This window comes from Danio rerio, chromosome 9 (genome assembly GCF_052040795.2).
Source record: "Danio rerio strain M-AB ecotype USA chromosome 9, GRCz13ab, whole genome shotgun sequence".
Lineage (NCBI taxonomy): Eukaryota > Metazoa > Chordata > Actinopteri > Cypriniformes > Danionidae > Danio > Danio rerio.
Window position 1 is genome coordinate 33,959,730 of NC_141029.1, and position 20,541 is coordinate 33,980,270.

The window sequence follows — 20,541 nt, forward strand, 5'->3', positions numbered from 1 at the left end:
AACTTTATTTTGATGGTTCCTTTAATGCTTTTTGTTGAATTTAAGTTACATTGCATCTACATGCCAATTAATTCTCATTAGATTTTAAGTAGACTGTTAGGTTTGGGTAAGGGTCAGTGTATGTTGACATGTACTTGCACAGTTTCTTTTAGTCAGTCAAATGTCTGTTGAAGGAGCAGTATGAGCAGATTCTAAGCAGACAGTCAACTAATACTCAAATGAGAAGTGGCATGTAGTTACAATTAAACTTTTAGTCAACAAAATGTGCAATAGGGACCATTAAAATAAAGTCTTACCTATTTAATTAACATGACAGATTGATACTTATGACTATATCCTAAATATGAAAACGAAAAGCTCATTTTTATGAATATGATTATTATTATTTGCTATGTTTATTCACAGGATTGTTACAATGGAGTTTTATGGAAAGAATGACTTGACTCTTGGTGTGTTTCTGGAGAGATACTGTTTTAGGTGATGTATTATACCAATTTAGACATTGAGATAGTTTCCCTTTTCCAAGAAAATGTGCATAAAGTCTAGGGTTAACTATACTAAATGTTCATATTTGGTATAAGTCAACTCTTGATATTATCTGATACCACAGCAATTAGCTCTTGAGTTGTCATCAGAATTTATGTCATTCAATCAGGTTTTATTTATATTTGTATATGTGGAATTTTAGACCATCTTACCAGTGCCCCAGCATGTACTGTGAGACCCCCATGGTTCACCACATCCGGCGCTTTGTGCACGGTAAAGGCTGCGTCCAGATTGTACTGAAAGAGCTGGACTCGCCTGTTCCTGGATATCAGCACACAATCCTCAACTACTCATGGTGTCGCATCTGCAAACAGGTAAAAACGTTTGGATTGGAAACCGACCAAAAATAAAAAACTGTATGACTTATGTGATACCCGTTTCGTTTTAGGTGACTCCTGTGGTCCCTTTGTCTAATGACTCTTGGTCCATGTCCTTCGCCAAGTACCTTGAGCTTCGTTTCTATGGTCATCAGTACACCCGTCGGGCTAACGCTGAGCCTTGTGGCCACTCTATCCATAAAGATTATCACCAGTACTTCTCTTACAACCAGATGGTGGCATCCTTCAGGTCTGCATCTATATAAATATAATTTGTGTGAATATGCAGGATGTACTCTGAATGTATTCCTGATCTTCTGTCATCTGTAGCTACATTCCAGTGAGGCTGTTAGAGATCTGTCTGCCTCCCCCGAAGATCATCATCAGGAACCAAGGTCCATCGAAATCCAGCTTGCAGCAGGATCTCAAAGACTTCTCCCAGAAGTAAAATATCCTGCTGCATATTCTCTCATCTAGTTCCACCAGATGCCAGCTGAATTAATTAATTGTCTATTGTTTTGTAGGGTGGCTCAGGTGTACCTGGCTATAGATGACCGTCTTACCTCCTTAAAAACGGACACATTCAGCAAGACCAGAGAGGAAAAAATGGAGGACATGTTTGCACAGAAAGATGTAATTTTCTTTATATAAATAATAATAATAATAATAAAATAAAAAGAAAATAATAATTTTCTTTTATTTTCTTTATTCACCTGTGCAAAAACTATTTAATCCAAAGCAATATCCAATTTCCAGTTACTTAAAACTTATATTTTTTCATCTCAGATGGAGGAATCAGAGCTTCGGGGCTGGATAGAGAAGTTACAAGTGCGTCTGCAGACGAGTGTGATTGACTCTTCACAACAACTACAGGCTGTTCTGGAGTCAGTGGTGGTCAAAAAACAGGGCTTGTGTGAAACCCTGCAGTCCTGGAACAACAGGTGAGAACTGGATTCATACAGCTATAGGAATGAAGGCAGTTGAGGCAGTCTCATAACAGCAGAACTGATTTATTATCATCTTCAGACTTCAAGAACTGTTCCAGCAAGAGAAAGGCAGAAAACGTCTATCTGTTCCTCCTAGCCCAGGCAGACACAGACAACCTACAACAGATGAGAGCAAGGTCAGTAATTTCATTAAGTTTCATTAAGTAATTATTAAGTTTAGTATTTTTTAACTTGGGCAGCACGGTGGCTCAATGGTTAGCACTGACAACTAGAAGGTTGCTTGTTCGAGTTCTGGCCGACTAGTGCATGAATTAACTGGCCATTGTGTATGAATGTGTGTGTGAGTGAGACAGTGTATGGGTGTTTCCCAGTACTGTTTTATGGCTGGAAGGGTATCCGTCGCGTAAAACGTATGCCGGAATAGTTGGCGGTTCATTGCACTGTGGTGACCCCTGATAAATAAGGGACTAAGCTGAAGAAAATTAAATGAATGTATAAATGATGAATTGTAGCCTAGTATGTGTCCCATCTCTAAAGTCCTCACCTGCAATAAAAATAAACGCACAAATGTAGATACTGAAGACCAGATTAACTTGTTATTGGAGCATTAGTTGCCCTATCCTGATCTGCCTGCAGTGGGTTTCAAGGAGTGATTCATAAAAAACCTTACTACACATATTTTATGGTTTCTACTTTTAGACTAGTGCTTTGGAGTCTTCTCCTCGTAACCCTTCCCCAGTGGTCCCAAATGGAGACAAAGGTGAGTTCACAGACAATTTTAATATTGAAATAGCTGGACTTGATTGTTCCACACAATAGACTTACAGCCTTTTCTCACAGAGGACCGTCATCTCAATACATTTCCATCAAGTTCAGGGTCCTCGTCGTTACTACAGTTACCATCTCCAGCTGAACAACCTTCAGATGTCATTACAAGCGGACCATCTTTCCCTGATCAGGACTCTGTTAGCAATCCAGAGGGTGACTTTCCTTTGAACTCTTTCTTATGCTTGAAATCATAAATAGTGATGCAACATGACCTCCCTCTTTATCTCTATACTTCTTTTTTCTGTTTAGACATGTTTGATGGACACTTGCTTGGTTCCAATGATAGTCAGGTAAAGGAAAAGTCCACCATGAAAACAATCCTGGCCAACCTGTTACCTGGAAACAGCTACAATCCCATCCCTTTTCCTTTGTAAGTAATGATATAATGGGTACTAAAGAGAAATCCATTCGTTTTCTTTGTCAAGGCCTGGGTACACTTCTTTTACCACATTTCATAGTTTTTTACACACAGCTGTGTGAGCTTACATTATATATATTTAGCCATATATGAGCGAGTTTAACACATGAACAGTAGTATATTGTGGACTAGTTTTGTCTCTGCATTTGCTGTGCTACTTTGAGATGTATGCAGACAAGATGTGCAGACGTACACAGACACTCCAGATGATAAATGTGGATGAAAGAAGTGGACTTTGGGTTTGGAACTAATCAAGGTCTTTCCTTTTTTTCTCTTCTTGTTGTGTTAGTGACCCAGACAAGCACTATCTGATGTATGAGCATGAGAGAGTTCCTATAGCCGTGTGTGAGAGAGAGCCCAGCTCCATAATTGCCTTTGCACTCAGGTATAGCATTTTCTTATGTTTAAATGTTTATAAATTATGAAATATGCTCTTAATCTGTTTAAACCAATTATTTAGTTTAGCTTTGTTTTGTTTGTTTGTTTGTTTGTTTGTTTTTTGTATTTTTGGGTGTTTTTTTCTAAACTAAACAGGTGATTTTGCAAAGTAGATTTAGTTAAGTTTTCAATTCATTGAGACAATTGATTTCAGGAAACAGACTTCTCTACAATATTAAGGTTTTAAATAAGTCAGGCACTATTAAGGCTGATTTATACTTTCGCATGGAAATACATCATATCATTAACATCATTCAAACTAATTATTTTTATAAATTATTTAAATGATTCTAAAGATTTATAACCATTCAAGATTTTTTAAATTCAAACTTTGATACATCACTAGCTTTTGTTGATATCTCAGACAGTTCTACCTCTATAGTTTATTAAAATATGAATGACAACAGAACGTGAGTTTCTCTACAAATATATACTTTTATTATGGAAAGAATAAAAGCAAAAAAAAGTACTTACTTACTAAAAAATACTGACAAATTTTTTTTTATTCAGCCCACTTCACAATTCACACATTACTGCCTGGCTAGTTATATGCTAAAAAAGCAAAAATGATCTAACATTCCTGACCATTATCACCAATAAAGCCTAAAAACTGGGCACCAGTATATTGTAAACTTATAGGTTCAAATATAATTTTCCAGTTATCAAAGAAATGATTTGTTCATTTTAGCTTCATAGCTATTAAATTGTCTTGAACTCAAAATTGTAATACATCAGTGTAAAAACTATGAATGGTGGAAAAACATATTCTGTAATATTAAAACCACCTGGGTCTCCAATTTTGCCATGGCCTCTCCTTTTGGTTTTAACAAACTAAACCCCTCAAGTTTTTCTAAACTTTTTAACAAAAACGTTCCTCCTTTCCCACTGCTGTTGCAATTTCTAGCCAAGAATTATTGATCCTCTGGTTATCCCTATGATCACGCATGGATGGATCATAAAGATGTCTGTACAGGCATACCTGTTTCAGAAAAAATCTCTTCAAAGTATTTTATATTCAACTAGTCTCAAAAAATTTGGTGCGCTCCACTGGCTGAAATCATGCTGCACTCACCCAAAGTGAACCTCCACAAACACTACGATGATGTCAAGTGAACTAGCGAATCTAGCGTGTCTAGTATAAACCAGCCTCATCACTTACCAGGGTGGTCCTACTCCAGTTCTACTTAAAAGATTGTGTTAATTATTTTTATTCATTCACTTTAAAAAGATAATTCACCTAAAATTCAAATGTACTCACTATTTAATCATCCTCAAGTGGTTCCAAACTTTTTTGTTTTTCTTCTGTTGATCACAAAATATATTTTGAAGAAAGTCAAAACTTGTAAGAAAGAAACTAATTTTCTTTATTAATTTTTGGGTGAACGATCCCTTTAATCTCGTAAACTAGATCATATGCATCATACATATTTAATATACAGTAAAGCCCAGCTGCCACTGCAGTATGTTGTTTCACTCTGATTGTTTCCTTAAGTTTCTAGAACATTATTCTAATGGTTCTATTTCTATTCTCAAGCTGCAAAGAGTATAAAACTGCCCTTGAAGAGCTCACAAAGACAACAGCAAAGACTGGAGGTGATGACACTTCTCAGACCATCAGGTATTAACAAACAATCATTGCAAATATTGGCTTTATTCACTCTCTATATATATTTATAGTGGTAAAAAACAGCATGCTGGATTTGTATTTTTTGCTGTCTATAGTGCTGGAGAGAGCAGAGTGAAGAACAGTCCAGCCAAACCCAGTGACAACAGCATGTCACAGCTGAGCCGCAGCAGCGTCGACGCTGATCCACTCAGTAAACCTAACCTAACTATCTAAGAAATACTAGCTGCTAACAAATACTATTCAGAAATTGCTCTATGAGATAGAATTGCTTATGAGATTAAATATTTCGGGATCTCTTTTGCAGAGGAGCCTGAAAGTGCAGACAAACAGAAGAAGCAGACAGGGAACCCACATATTGAGCTGCGTAAGTATCAGTGTCGAATAGTAGGTTGAAACATGAGTTACATTAAGGTCAACATAATAGACCCTCTGATTTAAGTAATTAGGGCTCAACAAACTAATCAATGCATGCTTTCAAAGACTGTATTTAAATAAGCTTTTTAATTGCAGAGTTCTCCGATGCAAATGCTAAGTTCTACTGCCGGATCTACTATGCTGAAGAGTTCCATAAAATGCGGGAGGAGATCATGGAGAGCACAGAGGATGATTTTGTGCGATCTCTTTCCCACTGTGTCAACTGGCAGGCGCGTGGTGGGAAATCTGGTGCAGTTTTCTATGCCACTGAAGGTGGGAACTGGTCTTTTTACAGATTCTGTCAGGTTGTTGGATTCCTGTATGCTGAATCTGGTGTTTTTCTACAGATGATCGGTTTATTCTGAAGCAGATGCCCAGATTAGAGGTCCAGTCCTTTTTAGACTTTGCACCCCACTACTTTACGTACATCACAGGAGCGGTTCACCTAAAGGTAAGCGTTGACCACTTAAACACACAATTCAAACAACACTTAACTTTAGAAGAATTAAGAAATCTACTATATTTTTTAGTCCCAACTAGGGCTGTGTGATTAATCGAAATCGAATCGCGATTTGAAATGTTGTGATTAGCTAATAACAAGAGGCTGCGATATGAAATATAGATGTATTATTTAATTTCCGCCACCCAGAGCAATTGCGTGACTGCAGTCTGTGTTTGACAGACTCTCTAGCCAATTGATTGAGCACATTTTCGTTCTGCCCAATCAGAATTGTGCAACCGAACTATGCGAAACGCCCACAATAAAACAAACAAACAGGAAAGTGCGGTCAAGGGACGAGTGATGATGACATTTGCTGCTTCTGAAGCATTAACAGACAAATTAATATCAAAGAAAAATTGGACATAGATAATATGGGAATATTTTGGCTTCAATGTCACAGATACAGAACAAAAGCAGGTAATTTTTATCTGTGTTTACTGTTTGCTCTAGAGAAAAATGAGTGTTTCATTTCTTAATATTTAAAAACAAATTTTAATAAATGTTTAAGTTTTATTTAAGTTTGTTCCTTTTTTAAACTAACACTCACTGCATTTTAGCAGTAAGAAGCTAACGATTATACAGATTATTAAGCTGAAGTTTGACAAAATTAAAATCAAATCAAAATCGCAATATCGCAATTAGATATTTTCCCTAAATTGCACATCTCTAGTCCCAACAAATCAAAAATGATAATTTTCTGAAGTAAACATTTTTAAAGGACTGTATTTTTGTCTGAAATTTGAAAGAAATGTCGTCAGACCTTTGTAGAAAAAAATGAATATTAACCTTTTACTCTTAACATATACCTAGTAAACCTAGTAAAGTCTTTTATACTGGGTTCATGTTGCATGAGTTTAGCCCTGAATTTCACTATCAATAAAGTTTGTGAAATCGCAAATAAATGCCTGGAATCTGAGGCAAATTGATGGTCATTCATGTGATAATCACGCAGTGCGAATTATCAAAGAAGCAATCTGTCGACGTGTCACCAACCCACATGAAATATTTGGCATGCTAAATATCTGCACTTTTCAAATTGGATTAATTCAAATTATGTTGTGTGAAATTAATTCCAAATGGAAATACATCGGTAAAGATCTACAGCCAATAAGAGAGCAAGATATGGCAGCTGGGAGTTCAGGGAGGAGTTAAAGACCACATTCTCAGAATAAATGAGCTTTAAAATATTATTACATATAATATCAAACAAAAATGAAGCAGAAACATTTGCTCAGCCAGCTGCAGCAAGTGCATAGCAAAATAATTTATCCTAGTTCCCTGCAACTCCCTAACAATTTCCTCTATCATTTTTTTGCCATTTCACTTTAAATCAGTGCACAGAGCATTTGAATAGCAAACCTATGCAGGCTACCATTTTCAGTCTCGCGAATGATCTTGAGTTATTTCCTCATCACATGCGTCTGTGATTGTTTCTATTGTAGTCATGCAGTGAGTATGTTCCTGTCATTGATCCATCATGCAGTGTGAGCAAAGCAGCAACTGAATGCTTCCTCTAGAGTAGGGGTGCCCAAACTCGCTCCTGGAGGCCTGTGGTCCTGCATATCTTAGGCCACATTTACATTGTCAGGTCTAAATGCTCAATTCTGATTTCTGCCTATATCTGATTTTTTGCGTGTCCGTTTACACCAGGGGTATCCAAACTCGGTCCTGGAGGGCCTGTGTCCTGCATATCTTAGGCCACGTTTACACTGTCCGGTTTTGATGCCCAGTTCCGATTTCTGCCCATATCTGATTGTTTTGCCTGTCTGTTTACACAAGGGATGTCCAAACTCAGTCCTGGAGGGCCCATTCAGAGCAATTTGTGGGTACGAGAGAGATCTCAGGTCTGGTGGGAGCAAATTGTGGCGGGCTTTAATGAGAAGCAGTGGTTCCCAAATTTTAGGATGAGCACACACACGCTCTTCCTTCTACGTCATTAAACCGCGGATAAGTACCACATTGTCTACAAGTACCACAAGTTTAATGACATACAAAATGGAATGGCTTAATAAATCTGATCTGCCTATAAGATAGTCGCATTGTCACATATCCGATTATATATCTGATTTATTCCCACATTTGGAGGCCTTAGTTCCAGCCTCAATTAAACACACCTGAAGCAGCTTATCAAGCTATCTAGGTATCCTAGAAACAATCAGGCAGATGTGTTGAAGCAAGTTTGAGCTAAACTATGTAGGACAGCGGCCCTCCAGGACGGAGTTTGGGTACACCTGCCCTAGAGAGTCATACAGTGTAAAAACAACAATGATCTGACATAATTAAAAATGGTAGGGTGAACTCTGCATAAGACAACACAATTGTAATTTCCTAATTTGCTCCATAGTTATATATAGGAATTGCTTTGCTATACCTTTGTATAAGGCAACATGTTCTTGCATCTGTGCAACAGCGACCCACAGCACTTGCTAAGATTCTGGGAGTGTACCGCATCGGCTACAAGAACTCCCAGAACAACACTGAGAAGAAGCTTGACCTGCTTGTGATGGAAAACCTTTTCTATGGACGAAAGATGGCACAGGTACTGGAGCTTAGAACTGGTGTTTCAGAAAAACCCATTGACAAATTGGGTCTTTGTATGCTTACAATGTTATCTGGTGTTTGTGCAGGTGTTTGACCTGAAAGGATCGCTGAGAAACAGGAACGTGAAGACGGACCAGGGAAAGGAGAGCTGTGAGGTGGTGCTCCTAGATGAGAACCTGCTCAAACTGGTGCATGACAATCCCCTTTATATTCGCTCGCACTGCAAGGCCATCCTGCGTGCTGCCATCCACAGCGACGCGCTCTTCCTGTCCAGCCACCTCATCATTGATTACTCCCTGCTGGTGGGCCGAGACGATTCCACAGATGAGCTAGTTGTGGGGATCATAGGTGAGAAATTATTAGGTCATTTTAAAATTCACTTTGGACTTTTAGTAGTTGTTAAAACTCTTGTATGTTTTGAAGATTATATCCGGACTTTCACTTGGGATAAAAAGCTGGAGATGGTGGTCAAATCTACTGGGATTCTTGGAGGTCAAGGTACTGTTGTGTCATCAATACTTATGATATTCTCAGACATTTTACTAATTCTTTAAACTCATGTGTCATCATCTTTCCTTCCTGACAGGTAAAATGCCCACAGTGGTGTCACCAGAGCTGTATCGAACACGTTTCTGTGAGGCCATGGATAAATACTTCCTTATGGTCCCTGATCACTGGAGTGGACTTGGGCTCAACTGCTGATGGGTGTAAAGAAGGGAATGTTACTTTTGGAAAGGGATATGCTGCTCTCTCATGAACTCAGAGATTTAAAAGAAAGAATAATGAACCCTTCGTTATCTGCTACAATATCTGCAGCTGGAAAAACTGAACCCCTCTTTTTATGCTGTGTACAAACTGACCAAAACTGATGTGCCAAGACCCTGTTCCAGAAAACCTGCTGAAGAGACTGAACTGAAATGGCATAACCTTTAGAACCGTGATATGCAGTAGTGTTTGTTTATAACCTATTAACTGTGGATGATGTAAAAGTTTATAACTGTACAGAGATATGTAATTAAAGGTTATTAATATTGGTCAAAGGTTAAGTCATTCGAGATATAATGCCTGATCGGTTTTGATTTTTTTCTATGCTGGTGTGAGCACACACACACACACACACACAAAACACTGGAGATTTTTCAGCCTTTTAGATGTCAATGAGATGCATTCTCATGCAAGGGATCCCCATCCTAAAATAAGTAATTCATTCCCTAAATTAGGCACTATATATTTTTTTTCAATAAACACTCAACTGTCTTCTGTACTAGGTTTTGTCAATCATCATTGGGGACTGAAAAGCCCACCACCTCCTTCATGCAATTAAGTGCATCATCCTGGAATTTTAAGTGCACTTTTTCTTTTTTGTGAATACAATATTTAATCATTTATAATGTCCAAAATCTACCTGAGCAAATGATATATGTCAATGTATCAAAGTATGAGAAAAACAAACAATCAAGCACACTTTCAATACTTGCTTTAGGTAAATGTAAAGTTTCTAAATGCATTTTATACGGTGTGCAAATAATACATTGATGATAGGGGTAAATGGAGATGCAGATACAAACATCTATTTTACAAGAAATGTGTTATGTCTATTGGTGCTCTAGAACCTCCAGTTTCAGACTGTTGAACGATATTTTTTCTAGCATTGATAATCGCGATTATGCATTCACAGTGGACCGTTATAGGCCAATGTAAATTTATATTATTCATTCATTCATTTTTTTTTTTGGCTTAGTCCTTTTATTAATCTGAGATCGCCACAGCGGAATGAACCGCCAACTTATCCAGCTGCAACCCATCACTGGTAAACATCTATACACACCCAATTACACACATACACTACAGACAATTTAGCCAACCCAATTGACCTATACTATGTCTTTGGACTTGTGGGGGTAACCGGAACACCACGCAAACACGGGGAGACCATGCAAACACACAGAAATGCCAACTGACCCAGCCGGAGCTCGAACTAGTGCTACCCACTGCGCTACCATGCTACCATATTTATAATATACATTTTTAGTTATTAATATTTAAGATATAAATCAGAGAAGCTATTTCTTTCTTTCTATTAAAGGGCTGACCCCCCATCTTGTTTTGATGGCCTTAAGGGAGGCTCAAACCATATCTATGGGATCAAACATTAATTGGGGGGAGGGGGTGGTGGTCAATCCCCCCAAACCCCCCTGTTATTCGCACACTGAGTTCACAGCCTAACGTTACTTGAATTGAATAAAATAATGCACAAATGTGCTAATAGGGACGCACATATATATTCTTGTATAAAGACCCCATTTAATGTAATAAAGTCATACATTTCATGTTTTAAAAAATTATTAAATTGTAGAACAGGTCATTTTTTGTCATTTGGTTTGTAGACAGCCTGTACTGAGTTGTTTTAATTAACTTAAAGGCGGTGACAAACAGTGCAAACGATTAGAGCGACAAACAATTACCAAAGATATACCTCATTGTCGCTGATGAACGAGATGATAGTGCAGCTTGCAGAAGTCCCAAGCTGTCGAAGACCTTAGGAAAGGGTGAGTATGGTGACCGTAATAAAAAAACTGTTTAAAAACGCTTTGCGGTTAGAGTCTTGTCAAACTAAAGGCCAAAAAGCAACTGCCAACATGGCGCCAGTGCCATGTACTGTATGAGCAAGGGGGTGCGTCCATTTTTGGTCCACCATCATTTTACATTTTGTATAAACATTTTGACCGTTTTCTGTAAAAATATCAAAAACTCCTTTTCGTCAATTGATCAGTGGCACTTTATAGTTTCAAATTTAATTATTGCACATTCGCGCTCAAAGTCGACCACACCCCACCACCCCTTTTTCCCTGCGGTTCCGCTTACAGTTGATGTTTGCTGCGTTGCGACATTTAGTGATTTTTCCTTTATTGTAAATATTGTTCACCATCATAGTCCCCCATTACCTCTAAGCATATGCCTTTTTTATTTTATTAATAAAAATATTGAATTAGATTCATTTCTCCTGAGAAAGTAATTTTATTATCTGACATTTGTATTGAATTCCTTTAACAGTTTAGATTGTGTTTGTGTCTGTCAGTGAAACTGATCTCCATAAAATACCATTAAATGTTTCCCAACGGGACAGGCAGTTTTCATAAATGGATTTTCAAATTGACAAAATAATACAGACTCCGTTAAATTCTGTTAAAGCATTTTATATAATATTCATACAATTTATATAAAAGAAATTTGACAAAGAACCTCGAACATCAGAATGGAGAAAACCGCATGATCTAGAAGATTGTCACTCTCAAAGCTTTTATTTTCTGTTGTAATACTGTTGGGCTTTTTTCTCTGCATTCTTCCACTCACGATCCATCTAATTCATAAAAGAAAACCATGTGCTTTTGTTATAGGACAGTTGTGTGCAATATTTGCTCTGGTGGTGGTGATGATGATGATGTACATGAGTCGATATGTACAAAGATTATTTTCTATTGTAAATCACACTCTCATAGGCACAAGCATCAGGACATGGTTAAAAAAAGAAAACATTGGTTTACAGGTGTGAACTCTTTCATTACACTCTAATACACAAAAACACATTGATGTAATCTAACACCTTCTGAAAATGCAGAACAAGGCACTAGACACAGTGGAGAAACTGGCACATGGTAGACAAAGGCAAACATACAAACGGTTTTGATTTTAATCTTAAATTTGCTTTGGAATGAGTCTGTCTGGCAAGACTTAGCCTAAATGTTGGCTGAAAGGTCTTTACATTAGGCAAATATACTCCAAATTGAAACTCCCTCGCTGCCCATAACCCCCAAAAAGCATGTTTAGAAATCAAGGAAAAGGGATTGACATTCAACAAGTGCAAATAATTAAGTAAACTTCAAAAGGAAAACAATAAAAAGACAATTCAGGATTCAGTGTTTAATGAATACTTTACTCCCAACTGTCATTATTTACTCAGTCTCATCTTGCTTTTGTTTATGGACAACAAAACAAGTCTTTTAAAACCAATAGTGAGGCCCAGACTAAAACTGAAGTTATTATTCACTGACAAACTTGCCTCCAGTGAGCTGTGACTGCTCTAGATCAAGTCAGTTTAAACTAAATATCTCTACTTAAACACACCACTTTATTTGTAAATAGTCTCATTTTACAACTCCTCAAGAGTAAAACAGTCAAGTTTTACCATTTTTTAATGCATTCAGCCGATCTCCAGGTCTGGCGGGAGCAGTTTTAGCTTAGCTTAGCTTAGCATAAGTCATTGAATCAGATTAGAACATTAGCATGTTGGCTTTTTTGTAGTTACATTGTGTACCAAGACTGACAGAAAATGAAAAGTCACTATTTTCTAGGTCAATATGGAGAGGAACTATACTCTTATACTAGCGTAATAATCAAGAAACTTTCATTTTTACTATACCATGCCTACAGCATTGCTAATGCTATTATGCAGCATCTGAAAATAGTCTCTAGCTAACTAGGCAAAGTACTGTGCAATATCATTGCACCTACTACTTGATTGTTATTATACCAGATTCCATAGTTCCTAGTTTCATGAAACATGCTTCATTTAGTTTACATTTATTTCTGGACTTCAAAGAAAGGGGGGAATTGCTGTATAAATTTCTCCCTCTTTCTAAGACAAAGTTTCTAAAACACTCCTCGAGACTTGTATTACAGTATGTGCTTCTATTTTGAGGTATTTCTTTGTCATTTTTGGAATCCTGGTCACTATAAACTGTTTTTGTACAGAAAAGAGCCACATTTGGGCTTTTCAGAAAGTCTGCTTCTGTTCCAGCATTTTGAGCAACATGAGTAAATAATAACAGGATTTTAATTTATGGGATGAACATTTCCTATAAATAAGTGCATACAATTGAAGTACCATTATATTCTAAATGTTAATAAATATCAGTACAGACTTGAGAACATCCTGATTCACATAACATGCCACATCCTCTCACTAGATTCTAAAATTCAACATGAATAGAAGTATTATTAAACACTGTGTCTAAGACTGAAAGGAACAAACCATTCTCCAAAAGGATCAGATCATCAAGGCCTAGGAATAGAGTTGTTTTTTGGAAAAATATTACAAACTAAAAATGCTTTTTTTTCATATTTATAATATGTATTTGAAAATGCAATGTGTAAAGCACAACTAGTGTACTTGCATTGTATTCTCATCACATTACACTGGGTTTAACTTGGGTAGTACTTGCATTTGAATTTGGCTTAAGGCTGGAATACATGACTTCAAAAACTGAAACCGATATTAAAACACTAGCCATCATACATTGTAAGAGGATGTGTTCACAATTTGGGCATGTTTGGTTTTATTTAAGAAAACTCTGGATATGTTAGAGTGGTTCATATGTGAATGATGCCATCCAAACCTAGATGTGCAACCATCCAAGTGGACAAAGACCACTGAAATAAGGGGGATCTCAGTTCGCTTCAAAACAAACTCTTGTGCAGTTTGACTGACATATTAACATATCCAGCCGATTCAAAAGTTATTATTTGATTGAATGGCCGTTATTAGTGGTTATCAGTTGATAAGTTATGGGCCAGTAGGAGCCTTCTGCATCTACTAGTAGTCTCAAAAGGCTGTTATCATTCATCTACATGGTTAATCAGCTATAGATCACATACGTCTCCAGAAGTTAACGAGAATTATTTATATTATTTATTAAATTTCCCACTAATTGTATTTTATTAATGTCCACCCTTACCCCAACCATAACAGTATGTATGTAAAAACAGATCTGGATCTGGAGTCTTCTCTATTAGTATAGCTGATTAACCATGTTGATGGATGATAACAGCCTTCTGAGCCTACCAGCAGGCACAGAAGGCCCCTACTAGCCTATATCCGCTAATAACCACTGATAATTCAATTGAGTAATAACATGGGTGACATATCCAAACAAACCAAAAACAAGTCATGCCGTTGTTTGGTTTGTATATATAAATATATTTATTTATTTAGGTTTGGTCTTAAAAATGCTAGCGAATCCTAGGCAAAACAGGACTAAATGTAACCGTTTCTTTTTTGATGCGGACCAAACATACCAAAAGAACCAAACTACTGTGAACACAACCTAATCAACTGAGGATGACACAAAACTAGGCTTGACGGTTATTTAAAAAACAAATTTTCAGACGAATAAATAATCTTCAGACTAGACTTAAATCTTAATCTAAAGATATTAGCCTGTAGGCTGCTTCTGACTTTTAGCAACTTGTCTCAAACTCATTGAATGGGGCAGAAATCTGAGTTTTAGCCACATCATGTATTTCAGCCCTTAACCTTGCTTGCGAATAAATACTTAATGCAGTTAGGAAAAGTGGCACCAATACCCCTGTTGGTCCAAAAAATGTGAATTCTTGATTCCAAATTGGTCCCAAAGTGACATCATCAGTAAAATGAGCGTAACCTCACCTTGTGTTTCCACATGGTTTGTGCTTTCAAAAATCCACCCATTAAGACACACCGCTCCGCACTTTGCATCTTCGTACTCCAAGTCAGTCAACATTTGGTAATCTCAATCGTACTGCGTTAAAATGATTAAAATGGCTTTTGAAAAATCTCTTGTGCAAACGAGTGTGGCTGAACCGAAGCGTACCAGGTGTGCCATGTCATGTGTCATAATCTCTTCTTACAGAGACTAATTAAAAATCTGTACAACTTCTGTAAAGTTCATCATGACAATATGTGCAGTGAAAACTACGACGAGTGCCTCTAGAAGGAGCCGGGGTCAAAAAGTCTCTGAGTCAGAGTCGTTTTCAGTGGTCGTGCCCTCACTGGAGGGGCCGGAGGGATCCTTTGGACTGCGGGGGCCTTGGGGACTCTTGGCCTGGTGGGGCAAAGATTTCAGCAGGGTGCCTGGGGAGGGAGCTCCGGAGCTGCAAGGGGAGCAGAAAGGCATCATGGTAGCCAGAATGAGAGCCAGGCAGTCAGCCACTTCCCTGCTGGGAGCGCAAGCCAGAGCAGGGGTGAGACCTGCGGGGAAAGACAGCCAAAGAGCAAGAGAGACAGGGAAAGGGACAGGAAAGCAGAAAGAGGTGAAGGGAGGGACAGGACAGTGGAACAGAAGGACAGTGGTGAAGGGGTCATGGACGAAAGCAGCATTCCATTAGTGCCTTGCTCAACGGGCAGCCAGCCAAACACATAGTAAGGGGGCACACATGACACAGTCAAAGCTTTGAAATACAGCCACTGCCTTTGGCAAAGGGACACTAAGAGCTATGCCACTAACAAAAGAAAAGACTGGCACGGAGAGATGCACAAACACAGCAATCTACAGGTGAGCCAAACGTGCTGAGATAGTAGTTTCAGGAAGACGCACCATTCTCATCTAGCACTTGAACGCTGGCCCCACGAGAGAGCAGCTCCTGCACCGTCTGCTTCATCCCACTGCGAGCAGCCAGGTGAAGAGGGCTGAGGAAGAAAAAAACAAGCCAGCATCAGTGGGCTATGAGCAGGGTAATTTGTTGGTATTTGACGAGCCACTCCAGACAGTTCTGGTGAAATCAGGGTTCCTGTTTTAAGCCAAATATCAAACTCACAGACTTTTACCTTAATTTCTTGGAATAAATGTTTAATAAAAGAAAAAAAATGGGCAGCATGTTGTGCTTATATTTATCATAAAATATGAATATAGTATGTTAAAATATGTTTTAGCTTGAGTAAAATTTGCACTTTACTACCCACTATAAGAACAATAATGTTTGAATTCTTGGTGAATTCTTACCAGCAAAATCCCATAAGGTGATTGCGTTAGACCAATAAAAGATTATTTAAAATAAAAATGTAAAATATGGAGGAATGGCTTACTTTTAATTATGCCTAATCGTATTGTTTAAACTCACCCCTTTTCGCAGTGCCATACAACAGAATTTTGCAAGCACAAGCTCTAGTTTGACCGCAGCTTAAGTTGCTTTGGACAAAACTGTCTGCTAAACGACTAAATGTAAATGTAATCTCCATGACTTTTCCAAAACCTTGTGGGTTTTTCTATTTTTCCAAAACTTTTCCAGGCCTGGAAAACCCCATGTCAAAATTACTTTTCCAGGTTTTCTATGATCGTATGAACCCTGTATTATTATTATTATTATTATTATTATTAATATTAATATTATTTGTTGTTGTTTGGGAGTATTATTCTTGATATTAATTGTTTTTTCTTTTTCTTTGAGGCTAACTCTGCCTTGCACCTGCGGCTAATTCCATGTTGTCGGGTTTGTAAGCGGAAGCTAAATGTTAGTTGGTTAATTAGTTATCTTTATTTGTCCCCGTAGGGAAATTTCATTTGCAGCATCAACTCACAGAGACTTCTGACATTTCACATTTGGCATATAAGTATATATAAATATATTATTTAAAAACACTACTCTACTCTAAATAAATATCCAGTCTATTAGCCATCAACTGCTACTGACAAAAGAGGAATTTAAAAACCTAATTGCTTGGGGTATAAACACATCTGGAAACACAATATCAACGACCTGATGGTAACAATTAAAAGGTGTTTGAGAATGGATGTACTCTATATTTGTATGTAGTATGAACGCTCAATGTGCGTCTGTGTGGCTTTTTGTTTCCAGCACGTATCTGGCTGATCCTCCTGTTTTTTGCTCTGTTGCGAGCATGACCCATACTCGCTGAGAATTGCTGTGCTGATGAAGGTTTGAGAATTCTGTGTGCATCTTGTGCAGCCGCTGCTTAGGAGCCATGCTGCTGTTGTTGCTGTTTGTTTTATTCTTTGTTGATCTATGTTTTATGTTTGGTTGTTTAATTAATTATTTAGATTCTGTTAATATTGCTAAATTAATTCTATACATTTTTGTTGCCATTAAATTTTGGGAAAAGACTTATTTTTGTCTTGAGTTGCGTGTCATTTTTATGTTGCTGACCCCTCCCTAGACGAGCATTAGAAATTGGAGTTCGTAACAATTAATATATCCTCTTAGGGTCCAAGGGTTTTTTTTTTTTCTACCAAAACTTTATTGTGTTTTTAATAAACATGGTTATCAACAATGGTAATAGCAGAATTCCTCATCATTGACTTGGTTCAATGTATATAGCATGATTGATAACATGAAGCAAAAATGAAAATTACAAATTAAATTTGTACACAAACAAACATACATACATGAATATATACATATGCATACAGAAACCTGTAAATAAATATAAAAGAAAAATAAACTATATACATAATGTCAGAAAAGTACCAAAATGGAAAAAAAGAAGTGTCTACTAAAATGATTGTAAAACAGATCAAAAGAAAAGATAGTTTGTTGTCACCTATATCCTGAGACATCTTAATTGTTTCTCCTACATCGTTTAATTAAAATCACTTAAGTTTTGATAATGGAGATCAAATTGTCATGTATTTGGTTCCAATGAAGGATTGTTGAAGTCTTTGGTCTGTTAATTAAGGCAATTGGACTGTGCAATTCAAATAATGTCTATAAAATAGTATAACCATTGCTGAACTGACAGGAGATCAGGAGGGAACCGATAATTGTTTTCTTTGCAGCTGTTAATCCTGAGAAAAAAAAGTTTGTTTTTAATTCAAAGTCAGGTGTACAGAAGAATCATCATTCAATAGGAAAAGGCAAGATTCAGGATCAATGGTTATTTCCAAAATTTGCGATAAGAGCCCAAGGTGTTTTTTTTTTACATGCATCTTTTATTTCTCTTTATTTCTCTAATTAGAATAAAAATCTTTTGATATGATTTTTATATGATGTCTTTTAATATGATGTACTTTTAGAGAAAAATGATGTCCATATATGTGGACTTGTGGTCCGAATTTACATAAAACACTTTTTCCCAAAAATTTTTATGCATATTTAATATAGAATTTTTTTTTAACTTGCTTTGACTATCAGAAAGTAAAAACTTTTTTTTCCCAATTTTGGACAGCTAAAATAGGGTTTGGGACATTTCATATGCTGCAAAACAGTTGCAGGATGACACTGTATGTCTGTAACAAAATATAAAACATTTAAAGCATTTTAAACAGCCACTTAAGAGCTAAAAATGTGCTGTCCACATATGTGGACACTCAGGCTCTAGGAGTGTATTGAATCTATATTGATATATAGATATACTGGTTGTGTTCCAGAACTGATCCAGACAAACTCCAGATAAGAAGTCATGTGCCGTGTCTTTAAATTTCTAATACATTTATAGTCTTTTTGAGTGTGCACACACTGACACCAACTCTAACCCCAGCTTTTCAAAATCCTTCCGAGCCCTGATGCAGCACTATGTTTCTCGTTCGGTGCTATTAAGAATGTTCCATGCATATAATCAATTGCTTCTAAAATAATATGTAAGAGTATGGTTTTAGCGAGAAGAGTCTGTCAAAAGCATAAAAGTAAATAATATGGTGCAGGGGAACTCACGTTTGCAGTGCACTGTTTGTAGCGACAAGGGCAGAGTCTGGAAGTTTTCCAAGAAGGAGCAAAGCACATTCCTCCATTCCCTAGACGCAAAAAGAAAGAACAGGAAAATCATCTTCAGAAGACCTCGGGTAATGGATTAATAATACACATCATTTAAAAAGTCTGTTTGCAGTGTTAGTTTTCATATTTCATCTGTTTTTTAATATTATTATTATTATTATTTTAAAAGGCATACATTCATAATATGTATGCATGCTATATAGACTGTACTCTTCTAATGGTTGTGATGCAAGTTTAAATCCAAATGTAGTACCTATGTAAATAGTATGCACTATTTTTGTTTCACTGTATGTGTATGTATTGTAGTGTTTGTAATGTTGCATTAAAATGGCATAACTTTTACCGGAAAAATATAATTAAAAGTAAAGACTTTTCAAATGAAATTGATTGTTACCTGACAACCGCTCCAAAACAAATAATGCGAAACGTCAGATTTTGACAGAAACAATAAAATGACAGCAGCTGATGACTATGGCAAGCGCTTGGCTATACTTACATTACTGCAGGCTAGATGGAGTGCTGTATTGCCCTTCTGGTCAATCAGATTTATGTTCACATCGGCAGCAGCAAGCAAAGCTTCTGTTTAAAACACGTGCAACAATTTAAATGAGTGGGTTTATTTTCATGCACAATATATATATAAATGAAAATGGACACAATGCAAAAAAAGAAAGAAAAGAAAAATAGATGCATACCTACAACCTCAACCCTTCCTTTCTCTGCTGCCATACAAAGAGCACTGCGTCCTGATTGGTCAACCTCATTCACAGACGCATTATGGGACAAGAGCAACTGAACACAGTCTACATGGCCAGCAAATGCAGCGGCATGGAAGGGTGTCCTGATAAGAGATACAATTCTTCAGTTCATTAGCAATGCTTAATATATGATCAAAAGAAACTGATAAGAAATATTGTCATTTTAAAATACGTGCTGTGTCTATTTTCTCATTACTAGAACTAATGATGTTTAACTATGTTTTCAAATGTTACTCTGGATCACTTTCCTTTGAGATACGTCACATTAAAGTTTCCATAAGTTTCCATTGATGTATGGTTTGGTAGGATTGGGATAGAGATACAACTATACGAAATTATAGATTCTGTAGATTTTTATAGATTTTAATGCCTGTGACAGCGGTGATGTAATTTTGACAGTGGAGTGTCGCTGTTTGATTCGTACTCATAATCAGGACTTCGAGTCTGTGGTGAAACTGTATTTCGTGTTTGTAAAGTATACCTATTATAAATTTATCAGTCATATACAAACAGACAAAGAAAATGTCATATCTGTGTCTGTTCACAGATTTTGGAATTTTACCCTCATAAAATTACGAGTATGTTCCGTTTTCCTGTACGATTTTATAATTACGGATACGTGAATTTTATTTACGCATGAAATATTTATGACAGTGATTTTATTACATAATTCTGAGGGTTAAAAAAAAATTTATATTGAAGAAATTCACCTTTAATGAAGTT

At 36.9% G+C, this 20,541-nt stretch overlaps 2 protein-coding genes across 28 annotated transcripts in view; one reads left to right on the plus strand and one right to left on the minus strand.

Annotated features, from left to right (window-relative positions):
• The window catches only part of pikfyve (phosphoinositide kinase, FYVE finger containing), a 30,516-nt gene extending 20,898 nt beyond the window's left edge, over positions 1-9,618 (plus strand). For 16 of the 17 annotated variants that reach the window (XM_087266029.1, XM_087266034.1, XM_087266031.1 and 13 more), the window contains 20 exons: positions 406-477; positions 689-860; positions 935-1,113; positions 1,194-1,307; positions 1,388-1,496; positions 1,650-1,804; positions 1,890-1,986; positions 2,510-2,570; positions 2,651-2,791; positions 2,888-3,008; positions 3,346-3,441; positions 5,029-5,112; positions 5,217-5,311; positions 5,426-5,485; positions 5,632-5,808; positions 5,883-5,986; positions 8,448-8,576; positions 8,665-8,926; positions 9,002-9,076; positions 9,165-9,618. In XM_087266029.1, the coding sequence (XP_087122155.1) occupies positions 406-477; positions 689-860; positions 935-1,113; positions 1,194-1,307; positions 1,388-1,496; positions 1,650-1,804; positions 1,890-1,986; positions 2,510-2,570; positions 2,651-2,791; positions 2,888-3,008; positions 3,346-3,441; positions 5,029-5,112; positions 5,217-5,311; positions 5,426-5,485; positions 5,632-5,808; positions 5,883-5,986; positions 8,448-8,576; positions 8,665-8,926; positions 9,002-9,076; positions 9,165-9,280 (2,419 nt within the window). In that variant the 3' untranslated portion in view covers positions 9,281-9,618. The remainder of the gene's footprint in view (positions 1-405; positions 478-688; positions 861-934; positions 1,114-1,193; positions 1,308-1,387; positions 1,497-1,649; positions 1,805-1,889; positions 1,987-2,509; positions 2,571-2,650; positions 2,792-2,887; positions 3,009-3,345; positions 3,442-5,028; positions 5,113-5,216; positions 5,312-5,425; positions 5,486-5,631; positions 5,809-5,882; positions 5,987-8,447; positions 8,577-8,664; positions 8,927-9,001; positions 9,077-9,164) is intronic. The other variant, NM_001127305.1, reaches the window with a different exon arrangement.
• A 2,141-nt stretch (positions 9,619-11,759) lies between these two features.
• Positions 11,760-20,541, minus strand: part of ankrd44 (ankyrin repeat domain 44) — a 52,601-nt gene continuing 43,819 nt past the window's right edge. For 6 of the 11 annotated variants that reach the window (XM_087268092.1, XM_087268090.1, XM_087268091.1 and 3 more), the window contains 5 exons: positions 19,756-19,901; positions 19,557-19,639; positions 19,001-19,080; positions 15,931-16,022; positions 11,760-15,584 (listed from right to left, as the gene is read on the minus strand). In XM_087268092.1, the coding sequence (XP_087124218.1) occupies positions 15,340-15,584; positions 15,931-16,022; positions 19,001-19,080; positions 19,557-19,639; positions 19,756-19,901 (646 nt within the window). In that variant the 3' untranslated portion in view covers positions 11,760-15,339. Of the gene's footprint in view, positions 15,585-15,930; positions 16,023-17,564; positions 18,298-18,357; positions 19,081-19,556; positions 19,640-19,755; positions 19,902-20,541 lie in introns of those variants that run through there. The other 5 variants (XM_087268095.1, XM_087268094.1, XM_087268093.1 and 2 more) reach the window with 2 other exon arrangements.